This window comes from Chenopodium quinoa, unplaced genomic scaffold (genome assembly GCF_001683475.1).
Source record: "Chenopodium quinoa cultivar QQ74 unplaced genomic scaffold, ASM168347v1, whole genome shotgun sequence".
Classification (NCBI taxonomy): domain Eukaryota; kingdom Viridiplantae; phylum Streptophyta; class Magnoliopsida; order Caryophyllales; family Amaranthaceae; genus Chenopodium; species Chenopodium quinoa.
In genome coordinates, this window is record NW_018744633.1 from 3974297 (window position 1) to 3986422 (window position 12126).

The 12126-nt window shown below is 36.7% G+C and overlaps 2 protein-coding genes across 3 annotated transcripts; both read left to right on the forward strand.

Annotated features, from left to right (window-relative positions):
* Positions 1–1081: 1081 nt before the first annotated feature.
* LOC110701114 (wall-associated receptor kinase-like 22) lies at positions 1082–5226 on the forward strand. Of its 2 annotated transcripts, XR_002507313.1 has the most exons (3): positions 1082–2567; positions 3464–4639; positions 5141–5226. XR_002507313.1 is itself a non-coding variant. In XM_021878708.1 (2 exons), exons 1-2 carry the CDS (start codon positions 2538–2540, stop codon positions 4526–4528), a joined length of 1095 nt encoding a protein of 364 aa, XP_021734400.1. In that variant the 5' UTR covers positions 1082–2537; the 3' UTR covers positions 4529–5134. The 2 variants fall into 2 exon arrangements, 1 of the variants encoding a protein (XP_021734400.1); XM_021878708.1 differs by lacking the exon at positions 5141–5226 and having other exon boundaries at positions 3464–5134.
* Positions 5227–5247: 21 nt separating this feature from the next.
* Positions 5248–12076, forward strand: LOC110701589. Its single transcript, XM_021879220.1, has 7 exons — positions 5248–6105; positions 6210–6329; positions 6587–7760; positions 8154–8217; positions 9052–9937; positions 10049–10165; positions 10437–12076. Exons 1-7 carry the CDS (start codon positions 5271–5273, stop codon positions 11624–11626), a joined length of 4386 nt encoding a protein of 1461 aa, XP_021734912.1. The 5' UTR covers positions 5248–5270; the 3' UTR covers positions 11627–12076.
* The last annotated feature ends 50 nt before the right edge of the window (positions 12077–12126 follow it).

Below are 12126 nucleotides of genomic sequence, written 5' to 3' on the forward strand. Positions count from 1 at the left end.
AATGGTTAGCTACTAGCCTGTGATTTAATTGAGTCTTAATTTGTTACTCAGCTTTTTAAATCTAATTTTATTAATATATTAAGTTATTAACCTAGCAAGTTTTTTCTCAAGCAAATTTAATTTTTAGCTCAAATGGTCAAGCTAATACGAGTAATTATTGTGTTTTATAAATTGCAAGCAAGTACGAGTATATAGCTATAACCATTGTAGTTGCCAAATTGGGTATGGTTTGTATATGGATTTGGTCCACAACAAAAACTTTTGTATACATCCGGTTTACACTAACATTAGTGTACATCGAGCAATATAAGGATAACTTTTAGCTAATTTTAGGGTAACTTTTTGTCTTTTTTTTGGGTAACTTTAAACATAATATAATTTTTATATAAATCAACAACAAAAAAAGTTTTATAAAGGTAAGTTAATTACATTCAATCACTAATAATTGATTATATAAATTTTTGTATGTGGCTGGCCACATGGTGCGACAAGGGTTACTTGTAGGGTGTTACTGGTTTTGTCAGGGGTTACTTGTAGGTATTACTTATATTCCGGGGTTACTTGTATGAGTGTTACTGGTTTTGGTCGGGGTTACTTATAGGGTGTTACTGATTTTGTCAGGGGTTACTTGTATGGGTGTTACTGGTTTTGGTCGGGTTACTTGTAGGGTGTTACTGGTTTTGTCAGGTGTTACTTGTATTGTAGGGTTACTTGTATGGCTGTTATTGGTTTTAATCAGGGGTTATTTATAGGGTGTTACTGGTTTGGTATGAGATTTTGGTCTGGAGTTACTCAGAATACAAGTAACACATACAAGTAACCCCACGATACAAGTATCCAATACAAGTAACCTCATAATACAAGTAACACCATACAAGTAACCCCAAACTACAAGTAACCCTAAAATACAAGTAACCGTGCCGCACCATGTGACTTGCCGCACTGAAAAACCTCTGATTGATTTATAGTCATTTAAAATGTGATTCTTTACTAATAAAGCGTAGATAATTTTTATTTGAATTTGGTTACTTTAACGCATATTGGGGTAACTTTTATTCATTTCAGGGGTAACTTTTAATCACTTTAGGTTATCTTTATAATGGATATACAATAATTATTGTACACCCGATTTTTTTAAAAGTTTGTGCACAATATTAACGATTAATGAATGCCAAATTTCCAAAGACCAATCCATACAAAATTGCAAACCATTTTCATCCCTTCGACAATAGTCACAGTGTCACACCCTTTTTTAAGGGTTCATCTCTCCCTCCAAAATGCTTTCTTCGTTTCTTCACATGTATTCGTAAGAAAGTTTCTGTGACCCCAGATCTTGCAAGGTTTGAGCTTTTTCTCTGGTTGATTGGAATCCAATTTGGCTTTCCCAACTAGATTTGAAACTCAAATTTTACTTTATCTGATTTGATTTTATTAATTCGTTTCTACTGAAGGTGGGAAATTGGTAATTTCTTTAAGCTAGACTTCTTACTATAAGTACTGTTTGGGTACTAAAATGGTCATACCCATTTTAGTCTTGGGTAACTCTACCCATATAAGCCCAAAGGGCATAAAAAAGGTATAAAAGGCCCCAAATAAGTCAAATACATCAATATGGCCTTCAACGGCCCACATATGTAATTTTAGGGCTCATAAACCCACTTATGTACTCATATAAATACCCCTCAAAGGGCATAAGGTAAAAGGAGGTCACTCTTATCATCTAAGATGACCATACTCCTCCACTCTCTCCCCTAAACTCCTCTCAAAATATGCATTGTTTGGCAACTAACTTGGGCGTCGGAGGCTCCGCCCCGGGTTCAACCCCCGGGGCTCGGGGTTCATTTTGCAGGTCCATTCAAGGCCCAAATTCGAGGTTCTCAGACACCCCTCCAAGGCCCGGTTAGCTCATTTTTTGCCGAAACTAGTACTAATGCTTCTTTTCTGTTCTTTTGATCTATAATGAGCATATATTTGCTGGGTTTTATCTTTTTCAATTGAAATTACTCTTTTTTGGGTTGAGATAGAAATTACTTTCATGGAAAATGGAATTTAGAGGTTTGGCTTAGCAGCGTTTCTAGGGTATTTTGGTTACATCTTTACATTCATTAGGGATAAGATTTCGTACATCTGAACCTTCCGAAACTTCTCGACAAAATCACCCTATTTGTTGTTGTTTACCGACTGTATGATTGTATGAGTATCGATTTTATGTTATTGGTTATAACTCTTATAAGTCCATAGACTATGCAATGGTCCCATTTTCTAGTGAAGTGTCAGAGTAATAGAGTATTGTACCTAATCAACTGTTCAATTGTGTTACAGTGTACACTGCATCTTAAGACTAAGTCAATTATAACTGCTATAATAAGTCAAACTGGCAACTTATCTAAAAGAAGGCTTAAATATAAATTCTAAGTCTGATTTTTGTTTCTGATGGTTATACCAACAATCCAAAAGATATAACTTAGATCCCCTTAGTCTTGTTTAGCTACTCTTTCTTCTTTGATTTCCTATTTTTCTTCTGTGTATTACTTCACATGTCTCTTCAGAAGCCCATGAAGTTCAAGGTAATTGTATTAATTCGACTGACATCTTTATTTAGATTTCAATTCATAATAGTTTCTTTACAAAATTTGTTGAGTATGTCTATAGAATTAGATTTTGCTAGAATATACTCATGCTAATGCATGGGATAGTGTTGATAGCAAAGGGGAAGTTATTATGTCATGTTAACTTGGTTTCCGTTGGTATACATGTGGATAAATATGATGTATGAGAACCTTTTTTTAAGGAAAATTCTACAGCATTACTTAGCTTTTTAATGACTTGTTTATTACTTCATATAATATAGGATAGGATGCCTAAAATTTTTAAAAGATCTTAATGAGCATCATTCTGTTGGCTGTGAACTTGTACGAAAATTCGCATTGCAATTCACTTCTTGACGTCTAGTTTGTTATCATATATTCCGTATTATGTAACTAGTTACTAGTGTATAATAACTTTATCATCATAATTTTGTTTTCGATTTGCTTAGGATCTTGCCTAGTATAGGATATGAGGTTTCTATTTCAATTGACATCCTCCCATTTCTTGGCAAAAAAAGCACTTGGGTGGGTGCTGATTGCAATCTGTTAATCTGTTATTTTAAATCTAATTTTGATGAATACCTTTTTTATTGTTCCTGTTCCAAGGTTCAAAAGGAGCACGTTGTGCTGAGGCTATACTGCTATAGGCAATAATTCCATGTTATATATGAATGTGATCTTAAAAAGGACTTTCAGCTTAGGTTACCTGTCATTTTGGAACATGGTGTTTGATAATATATTTTTACTTTGCCTCAGGTTTGTTAGACAGTTAATTATTCTTTTTCTCTATATGATAGGTAAGGGCTGTAATTAGGCTGTAATTTGTTAGATTGCAACTACTGAAGTCACTCACAAAACTAGCTGGTGTTTTGCAGGTCTTTAAGATGTTAAAAAGCTGCTATTCGTGTAGTTCTTATGATCCATACATGCTTGAAATCCCAACTATTAATGAATTAACATCAGAGGAAAAAGAGAGAAACTTCATCCGCAATGGGGCTGTTCTTTTGGAGATGCAGATTGCATGCTTTAAAGGCAAGGGTAAAGAGCCAATTAAGATATATTCAGATGAAGATATTTATCGTGCAACAAATGGTTATCATCCAGCTCAGATCATTGGTCGCAATATTGCCACTGTATATAGAGGAAACCTTGAAGATCGAGCTGTTGCTATAAAGACCCGTCATGGCCTTTCTGGCTCAGATGAACTGATTGAGTTCTTCTTAAATCAGGTCACTATCAAGCAGCATATCAGCCACAAAAATGTGGTTCGCCTCTATGGTTGTTGCTTAGAGACTCATGTTCCCATGCTCGTCCATGAGTTAATGCATGGTAACTTGTTTGACCATTTGCATAGGTCAAGTGAGTGCTGGATCTCCTGGAAAAATCGCTTGAGAATTGCCACTGAAATTGCGTATGCAATTTCTTATATGCATTCTGCAGAATCAAAGCCTATTGTTCACAGGAATGTCAAGTCAGCAAGCATTTTCTTGGATGAGTCTCTCTCTGCTAAACTTTCTAACTTCGGACTGTCCATTTCTATTGACCCTGAGGAATTGAAACCAGAATGGCCGCTCGTGGGAAGTGAAGGATACATTGATCCGGAGTATGCAGAGACCTTAGTGGTCTCTGAGAAATGTGATGTTTATAGTTTTGGGGTTGTTATGGTGGAACTGATAACCGGGAAAGATCCTGCAAATATGTGGAAACAAGGTGGTGATTTAGTTAGTTACTTTATTTCATATACAACACAAAATTGTGTGTTAGACATTGTTGATCAGAGATTATTGCTAGAAGGAAGTGTAAAATCTACTATAGCACAGTTTACTGAGCTTACTATGAGGTGTGTCCAAAGTCAAGGAGAAAGAAGGCCAACCATGGAGGAAGTTGTATTACAGCTTCAAAAAATGCAGAAGCCTTTGGACTCGTGTTCAAGGAGTTGAGGGGGTTGCAACGCAAGATGACAGAATCTGGAGTGATGTAAAACGGAAGATGCATGATACACAAAGCCTTTGAGCAATTGAGCTTTGGCAAGGTCTTGATGAATTTCCAAGGTCTAGCACTATTGCGTTACATTTTAAGTGAAGCTATCATTTCTGTCAGTTAAATGAAGTTAAAAAAATGCTAATGTGACCTTAATTTTCCTCTAGTTTCTTCACAATCAGCTTCCCACTCCTACTTAATGTACCATGTAAACTGTGAAGTACTCCGTATGTCAATGTAAGTACTTAACTATATGGGTTTGGATCTAGTTTGAAAGAGAGCGAAAGGAGGAGGAATTGTTAAAGGATATGAAATGTTAAATTATTCAGACAACAAGGCAAGTTTTAAAAAATCTTTGATTGTCCAATAAAAGGCTACTACCACTGTTTTGTTGGTATTTTATTAATTACAGATTGAATTATTATATAATTTGATTAGTATCCTATTATTTCAACATTCACGTTCTTCCACATGGTTAGCTGTGCTTTGTGCTTCATTTTTGGTAAGTTGTATGTTGTTGACTTTTACACTGTTTTCAAATTTCAAGTATTCTTTTCCTTTTTTTTTAATAGGTTGAAGTCCCCTATCTTGAGCATTATGGGCTAAAGGATTTCAGAACTTGCAGGAGAAGGATAATTTTGAATCAGATGGTTCTGACCAAACAGCTTCTTGGTAGGTAAAAATTGAAATATTTTGGGAACAATGAACTACCTCTTGCTCCAGTTCATCTTAATAGCTTTATATTTTTTGGTTCACCCATTGCTTACAGTGGCATCTTCACCACTGATGGTGGCGTATCCACCTATTGCAAAGCCTGGTTGTCAGGATATTTGTGGGAATGTGAGCATTCCGTACCCTTTTGGAATAGGGGATGACTGCTACCACAGCCTACCCTATGAGGTTACTTGCAATACCTCTTTGTTGCACCCAAAACTTTTCTTGAACGAATTTAACCTTGAGGTTGAACAGATAAGTATTCATACTTTGGTTCAGAACACTATAACTGTAAAAACTCCGCTGCAGAGAACCTGCAGCATCCTAGATACAAATATAAGCAGCATCGACCTTAGGGGAACTCCTTATTTGTTTACGGCGGGGTACAATTCTCTTTTTGTTGGGGGTTGTGGGAGTAGCACCCTCTTGTTAGATAGAAGCAACAAGATCATTGGAGGTTGTGCAACAGTTTGTGATAAGATTCCTATGATAACGAATGACTGCATTGGCCGTGGGTGTTGCAGCTTTAATCTTCCTTCTTCACTTGACTTTTACAGCGTGAACATCTTCAACTTTGGTAATGGTACTAATGACTGCACAAACGCCATGTTAATGAATAGAACCTCATCAATTATCAGCGGGGCAGTTGATCCAAGTCTCTCTAAGTTTGCAGTAGTCCCGACAGTACTGGAGTGGACACCCGGAAACATAACAATGCCTGCTGATGACCCAAACAAGAATTGTCAAGGCCCTCCAGATAAGTATGATTGCTACTGCAATTATGGAACTTTTGGGAATCCTTATCTTCCGTATGGATGCCAAGGTAAGCATTACAGATCTTTACTGTCTGATACATTTCAGAATAAAATTTAAAGTGCTGCCCAATTACAATTTCTGATTCAGTTAACTTTTTCCCAACTTAATTAGTACCAAAAGAATGCAAGGAATGCAAGCTAGGGTGCACCAAACAAGGGAACCATTATCTATGTGTTCGATACAATTCTGATAAATCTCATACCCGGTTGATCCTTTTGGTTCTTCTTGGTGGTAAGTGTTCCATACTTATGCTCTGCTGTTATAAATTAAGGAATAGCATTTAGACTACCATGAACAGAACTAAGATTTCAGCAGAGAAATTAGTATATCTATATACATTATCATGTTTTTCTGGAGTTGAATGATGCTGAGTCTCATTATTTAAGCTCATTATAAAATTTTAGTGTAATTGATACATGATAACTCTAGTATGTTAAGCATATACAAGTGTACAACTGTGTAATGAGGCTTAAAAGTGCTTCATGCAGGTTCAATAGTTGGCCTGATGCTGTGTACTGGAAACATAAGCTGCATATACCTTTGTGTTAAGAAAAGGAGGCATTTGAAAATGAAAGAGAAATTCTTCCACCAAAATGGTGGTTTTGTGTTGAAACAACGGCTTTCTTTGAACCAAGGCAGCAATGATTCAACAAGAATATTTACTACTCAAGAGTTGAGGGAAGCCACCAACAATTATAGCAAGAACAACATTCTTGGACGTGGTGGTTTTGGTACTGTGTATAAGGGGATTTTACCAAATCACCAAGTAGTTGCAGTAAAAAAATCCATGGTAAGTGACCAGAGTCAAGTCGAGCAGTTCATCAATGAGGTGGTAATTTTAACCCAGATTAACCACCGAAACGTGGTTAAACTCTTAGGATGTTGCTTGGAGACTGAAGTTCCCTTGTTGGTCTATGAATTTGTTTCCAATGGAACTCTTTTCGATCACATACACAATAATGGTGCACAGTGGCTTTCATGGGAAAACTGTCTGAGAATTTCAACTGAGGCTGCCAATGCAATTTCTTATCTGCACTCTGCAGCTTCAATGCCCATCATCCATAGAGATATCAAGTCTTCCAACATTCTCTTGGATGATAATTTTACTGCAAAAATAGCGGATTTTGGAGTCTCCCGGTTAGTTCCCATCGATCAAACTCAAGTTACCACCCTGGTTCAAGGAACATTTGGGTATCTTGATCCAGAGTACTTTCTGACAAGTCATCTGTCTGAGAAGAGTGACGTCTGCAGCTTTGGCGTGGTTCTGGTTGAACTTTTAACAAAGAGAAAACCAATTTCATGGGAGACTGGACTTGAAGATAGAAACTTAGCGATGCAATTCATTAGTTCAGTCAAGAGCAATCAATTTTGTGATATTCTTGAGCCTCAACTCATGAAGGAAGCATCTCAGGAGCAACTTTTTAGCATTGCAGATCTTGTAGAGAAATGTCTTAGTGTAAAAGGAGATGATCGGCCATCCATGAAGGATGTTGCAACGGAGTTAGAAGGACTGATGAAGAAGATAATAATACAACCTTGTTCTAATCAGCACGATAATGAAGAACATAGACACTTGATCATTCTGCCTTCCGAAGATCAGAATGTAACCCGTCAGATAAATTTTGAGGAGGATTTAATTGTTGAGATGAGTTCCCCTTGTTAGCTGATCAAGAAATTCTTTTATCCATACTGTAAACAATAATTTCAGGATTGAAAATGTCCACTCTTTATAAGTGCAACAACGTTTCAACTTACTGAAGCAAACAATGCAATTGCCTGGGAGATCAAATTTATCCAATTCCACCAAATAGGTGGTGGTCTATCAAATTAAGGCATGTTTTAAGATTCTTTGTTTAATTTTAATAGCTTTGAGTTTAGATGTTTTTTTGTTAGTATATTACGTGCAAGAACAGTATTGCTTGTAGTTGTTTGCTTCATGTATCGTGATATCATCTTTTATATATTTCACTGTAAAGAAATGACACCGGCATGGCCAGCAGGCTGCAATAGAAATCTAAGGATACATTGATTCAGAGTATATAGTAACCTCAGTAGCAACTCTCAGATTAATGTGGAATATCTGACAGAGATCCTGCAGATATATGGAACTGCTGGCCTGGTGATCTCAATAGTCACTTGTTCATTGTTTTGTTTAGTCGAATATGTATTGTTAATTATTTAATCACATGGGCGGTTGGGAATCTAGTGTGAAAGAGAGTGAATACTGAAGGGAGTGTCAAAAGATTAAAGATTTGCTAGTGGAAGGTCAAAGTTCTATTTCTTTGGGAATTTGTTTTTTCCCAAAGTCTCAACATACGATGCAACGGACGCATGAGTTGTGACCATTATTTTCGGACAGAGGTAATACTTTGTTAAAGGTATCTTCTTAACTTAAATTTCTTTGCTCGTTCAAAAATAAGCCGCCCCAATTGTTTGTGGTTGTTGTTTTTTTTGGTTCTACATACTTTTTGGTTAGTGAGTTATTTTGTTCTATTCACTTCTCCTTCATTCCAATTTTATTAGATGTCTATTATCGTCTTAACCCCATCACCCCACAAATTATCTACCTTTCCCCTCCCTCAATTTTATATTGTATCTATTTGTTTAATTTTATTTTCCTTGGTATTCTAATCTATATTACTCAGTGATTGAGTAGAAATTAAAAAGAAAAAAAGGAATATTATAATACCCTGTAGATAATAGATGCTGACACTGACCTTTTTCTGAAGTGGATTTTGTGTATCTTGTCAGTATTATATAAATTGGCCAGAAACAGCATTCACTTTGGGTTAAGTTGTCTTTTGTTGACTTTCCCCTTGTTTTCTTAAGTATACCCCTAGTTTTAGATTAGGTGGATCTGAATCCGCTGACCATCAATTCTTCTTAGGGGATATCTATATGATATTATGATTATTGCTGTGAAGCTCTACTCTTTTCATTTGTAACAACTTAGTTTTTATATATGCTGTCCATTATACAAAAAGCCTTTGGTACCATGTTTTATAACATGTTTCAGCTCATCATTATAGCTCTATTTATGTTGGTGCACCAATTGTTGATGGCGGCATCTTCATTGCCGCCGATGACAGCTGATCCTCCCATTGCGAAACCTGGCTGTCAGGATATCTGTGGGAATGTGAGCATTCCGTACCCGTTTGGTATAGGGGAAGATTGCTACCACAGCTTACCATATGCTGTTACTTGCAATACCTCTCTGCTTTCTCCAAAGCCTTTTCTGAGTAAATTCAACTATGAGGTGGTAGAGATTAGTCTAGAAAACATGTATACACACACCTTAATAGTGAACACGCCGCTGCAGAGGACCTGCAGCGTCCAAGATGTAAACATAACTAGCATCGACCTTAGGGGAACTCCTTACTGGTTCTTTGGGGATTCCAATGCTTTTATCGTGGGGGGTTGTGGGAGTAGTACTCTCTTGTTGGATAGAAGTAATAAAGCCTTAGGTGGGTGTACGACAGCTTGTGATAAGGGTCATATAATAACGAATAACTGCACTGGCCGTGGGTGTTGCAGCATAGATGTTCCTTCGTCACTTGACTTTTATCGTTTAAATGTTTTTAACTTTGGTAAAGGTGAATATAATTGCACGAACATCATGTTGATTAATAAGACCGCAATTGTAAACAAGGTGGTTGATCCAAGTCTCTCAGAGTTTGCAGTTATCCCGACTGTACTGCAATGGGCCTCTGGAAACATAGCAGTGCCCTCTGATGACCGAAACAGGTACTGCTATCCTGCTGAAGGTCCTCTAGAGAATTTTAATTGCTACTGCAAATATGGCTATTATGGGAATCCTTATCTTCCTTATGGATGCCAAGGTAAGCATAAACAATCCTAACTTTTACTTCGTATATATTAATCATTATAGTTTTATTGTTATGCTGTTCAATCTTAATTTCGTGATCATAATCAGTCTCCTTCAATTCTAGTCCCAAGAGAGTGTAAGGGATGCAAACGAGGGTGCTCCAAAGATGGAAATCTTTATCATTGTATTGGCATTGACCGTGATCCAAATACACAACGAATCATTTGGTTTATCATTGGCAGTAAGTATTCCAAACTTGAGTATTACTATGTGTTAGGGACTGCTATGAATTGAACAAGGCTCACAACTGAAACAATATTGGCTTATGGTATATATACATTATGCATGATATAAGAAAGCGCAGTAAAACATGATTTGTCATGCTTTCTGAAATCAGAAATGATGTTGACTAATAACATTAATATTATTGATACATGAAGACACCTGTAACCTGTTTGTTGAGCATATACAAGTACATGACTGAGTAATGGGCCAAAAAATTATTTACGCAGGTTCAATAATTGGCTTAATGCTGTGTACTGGCAACATGAGCTGCATATACCTTTGTATTAAGAGAAGGAAGCATATGAAATTGAAGGAGAAGTTCTTCCATCAAAATGGCGGCTTTTTGTTGAAACAGCGACTTACTTTGAACCAAGGTAACAATGATTCAACAAAAATATTTACTACTCAAGAGCTAAGGGAAGCTACCAACAATTACAGCAAAAATAACATTCTAGGACGTGGTGGATTTGGTACCGTGTATAAGGGGAATTTACCAAATAACCAAGTAGTTGCAATAAAAAAATCTGTGGTAAGTGATCAGAGTCAAGTCGAGCAGTTTATCAATGAGGTGGTAATCCTAACCCAGATTAACCACCGAAATGTGGTAAAACTCTTAGGATGTTGCTTGGAGACTGAAGTGCCCTTGTTGGTTTATGAATATGTCTCTAATGGAACTCTCTTTGATCACATACACAATGATGGCCCCCGTTGGCTCTCTTGGGAACACTGTCTAAGAATTTCAACTGAGGCTGCTAATGCGATTGCTTATCTGCACTCTGCAGCTTCAATGCCTATCATCCATAGAGATATCAAGTCTTCCAACATTCTTTTGGATGATAATTTTACAGCAAAAATAGCGGATTTTGGAGTCTCTAGGTTAGTTCCCATTGATCAAGATCAAGTTACCACCCTGGTTCAAGGAACTTTTGGATATCTTGATCCGGAGTACTTTCTGACAAGTCATCTGTCTGAGAAGAGTGATGTCTACAGCTTTGGAGTAGTTCTTGTTGAATTGTTAACGAAGAGAAAGCCAATTTCATGGGAGACTGGACTGGAAGATAGGAATTTAGCGATGCAATTCATTAGTTCAATCAAGAGCAATCAGCTTTTTGATATCCTTGAGCCTCAACTCATGAAGGAAGCATCTCAGGAGGAGCTTATTACCATTGGAAATCTTGTAGATCAATGCCTTAGTGTTAAAGGAGAAGACCGGCCATCTATGAAGGACATTGCAAAAGAGTTAGAAGGATTGATGAAGAAATCAAAGCACCCTGGGTCTAATCAATGCAATAATGGAAACAATGGCTTGCTAAGTGTACATAAGCACTCTTGTGTTCAGCCCTCCCAAGACCAGAATACATCTCGCCAGATTAATTTTGAGAAGGAGTTAATTATGGAGATGAGCTCTCCTCGCTAGCTTTTTAAGGAATTTGCTTTGTCCATATACAAAGAATTGTTTCAGGACAATGAGATTTTCCATAAGAATCCTACCAGTGGACTCAATGCTTTGATCTACTCAAGGAAATTAAGCAACTGAAGAATTGATTTTTTTTTGTTATCTTGTTTAAAGATCTCAATTCAGAATTAGTGAATGTAATACATTTGTTGAATAAGATCATCGTGATTATGTATTAAATCCAGGGCTACAGGATATGGTTTGTGACAGGATGCAGGGGAGTGTCAAATGTCAGAAAATTCACCAGATCACAGACATCAAAGTCCTGTTTTCTGAGTAAAATACTTGTAATTTTTGAAGGTCAGATTAAGGCATGTTTCCTGAATTCTGTTTAGGTAATGAATTTTGAGCTCTAGATCTTTATTTGTCATCAGTATTTTTTGAATAAGAACTAATTTTGGCTTGTCTTCATTCCCCTTACTAAACTGATTAACTCTGTAATATTTATTGAAAGAATTGTT

Bases quoted from the DNA above. Each gene is read 5' to 3' on its own strand.
- LOC110701114 (XM_021878708.1), top strand. From the start codon at position 2,538: ATGTCTCTTCAGAAGCCCATGAAGTTCAAG. The intron at 2,568-3,463 runs GTAATTGTATTA...GGTGTTTTGCAG, and splicing joins AGAAGCCCATGAAGTTCAAG to GTCTTTAAGATGTTAAAAAG.
- LOC110701589 (XM_021879220.1), top strand. From the start codon at position 5,271: ATGAACTACCTCTTGCTCCAGTTCATCTTAATAGCTTTATATTTTTTG. The intron at 7,761-8,153 runs GCTGATCAAGAA...TAACCTCAGTAG, and splicing joins GAGATGAGTTCCCCTTGTTA to CAACTCTCAGATTAATGTGG. The intron at 8,218-9,051 runs GTGATCTCAATA...GTAACAACTTAG, and splicing joins TATATGGAACTGCTGGCCTG to TTTTTATATATGCTGTCCAT.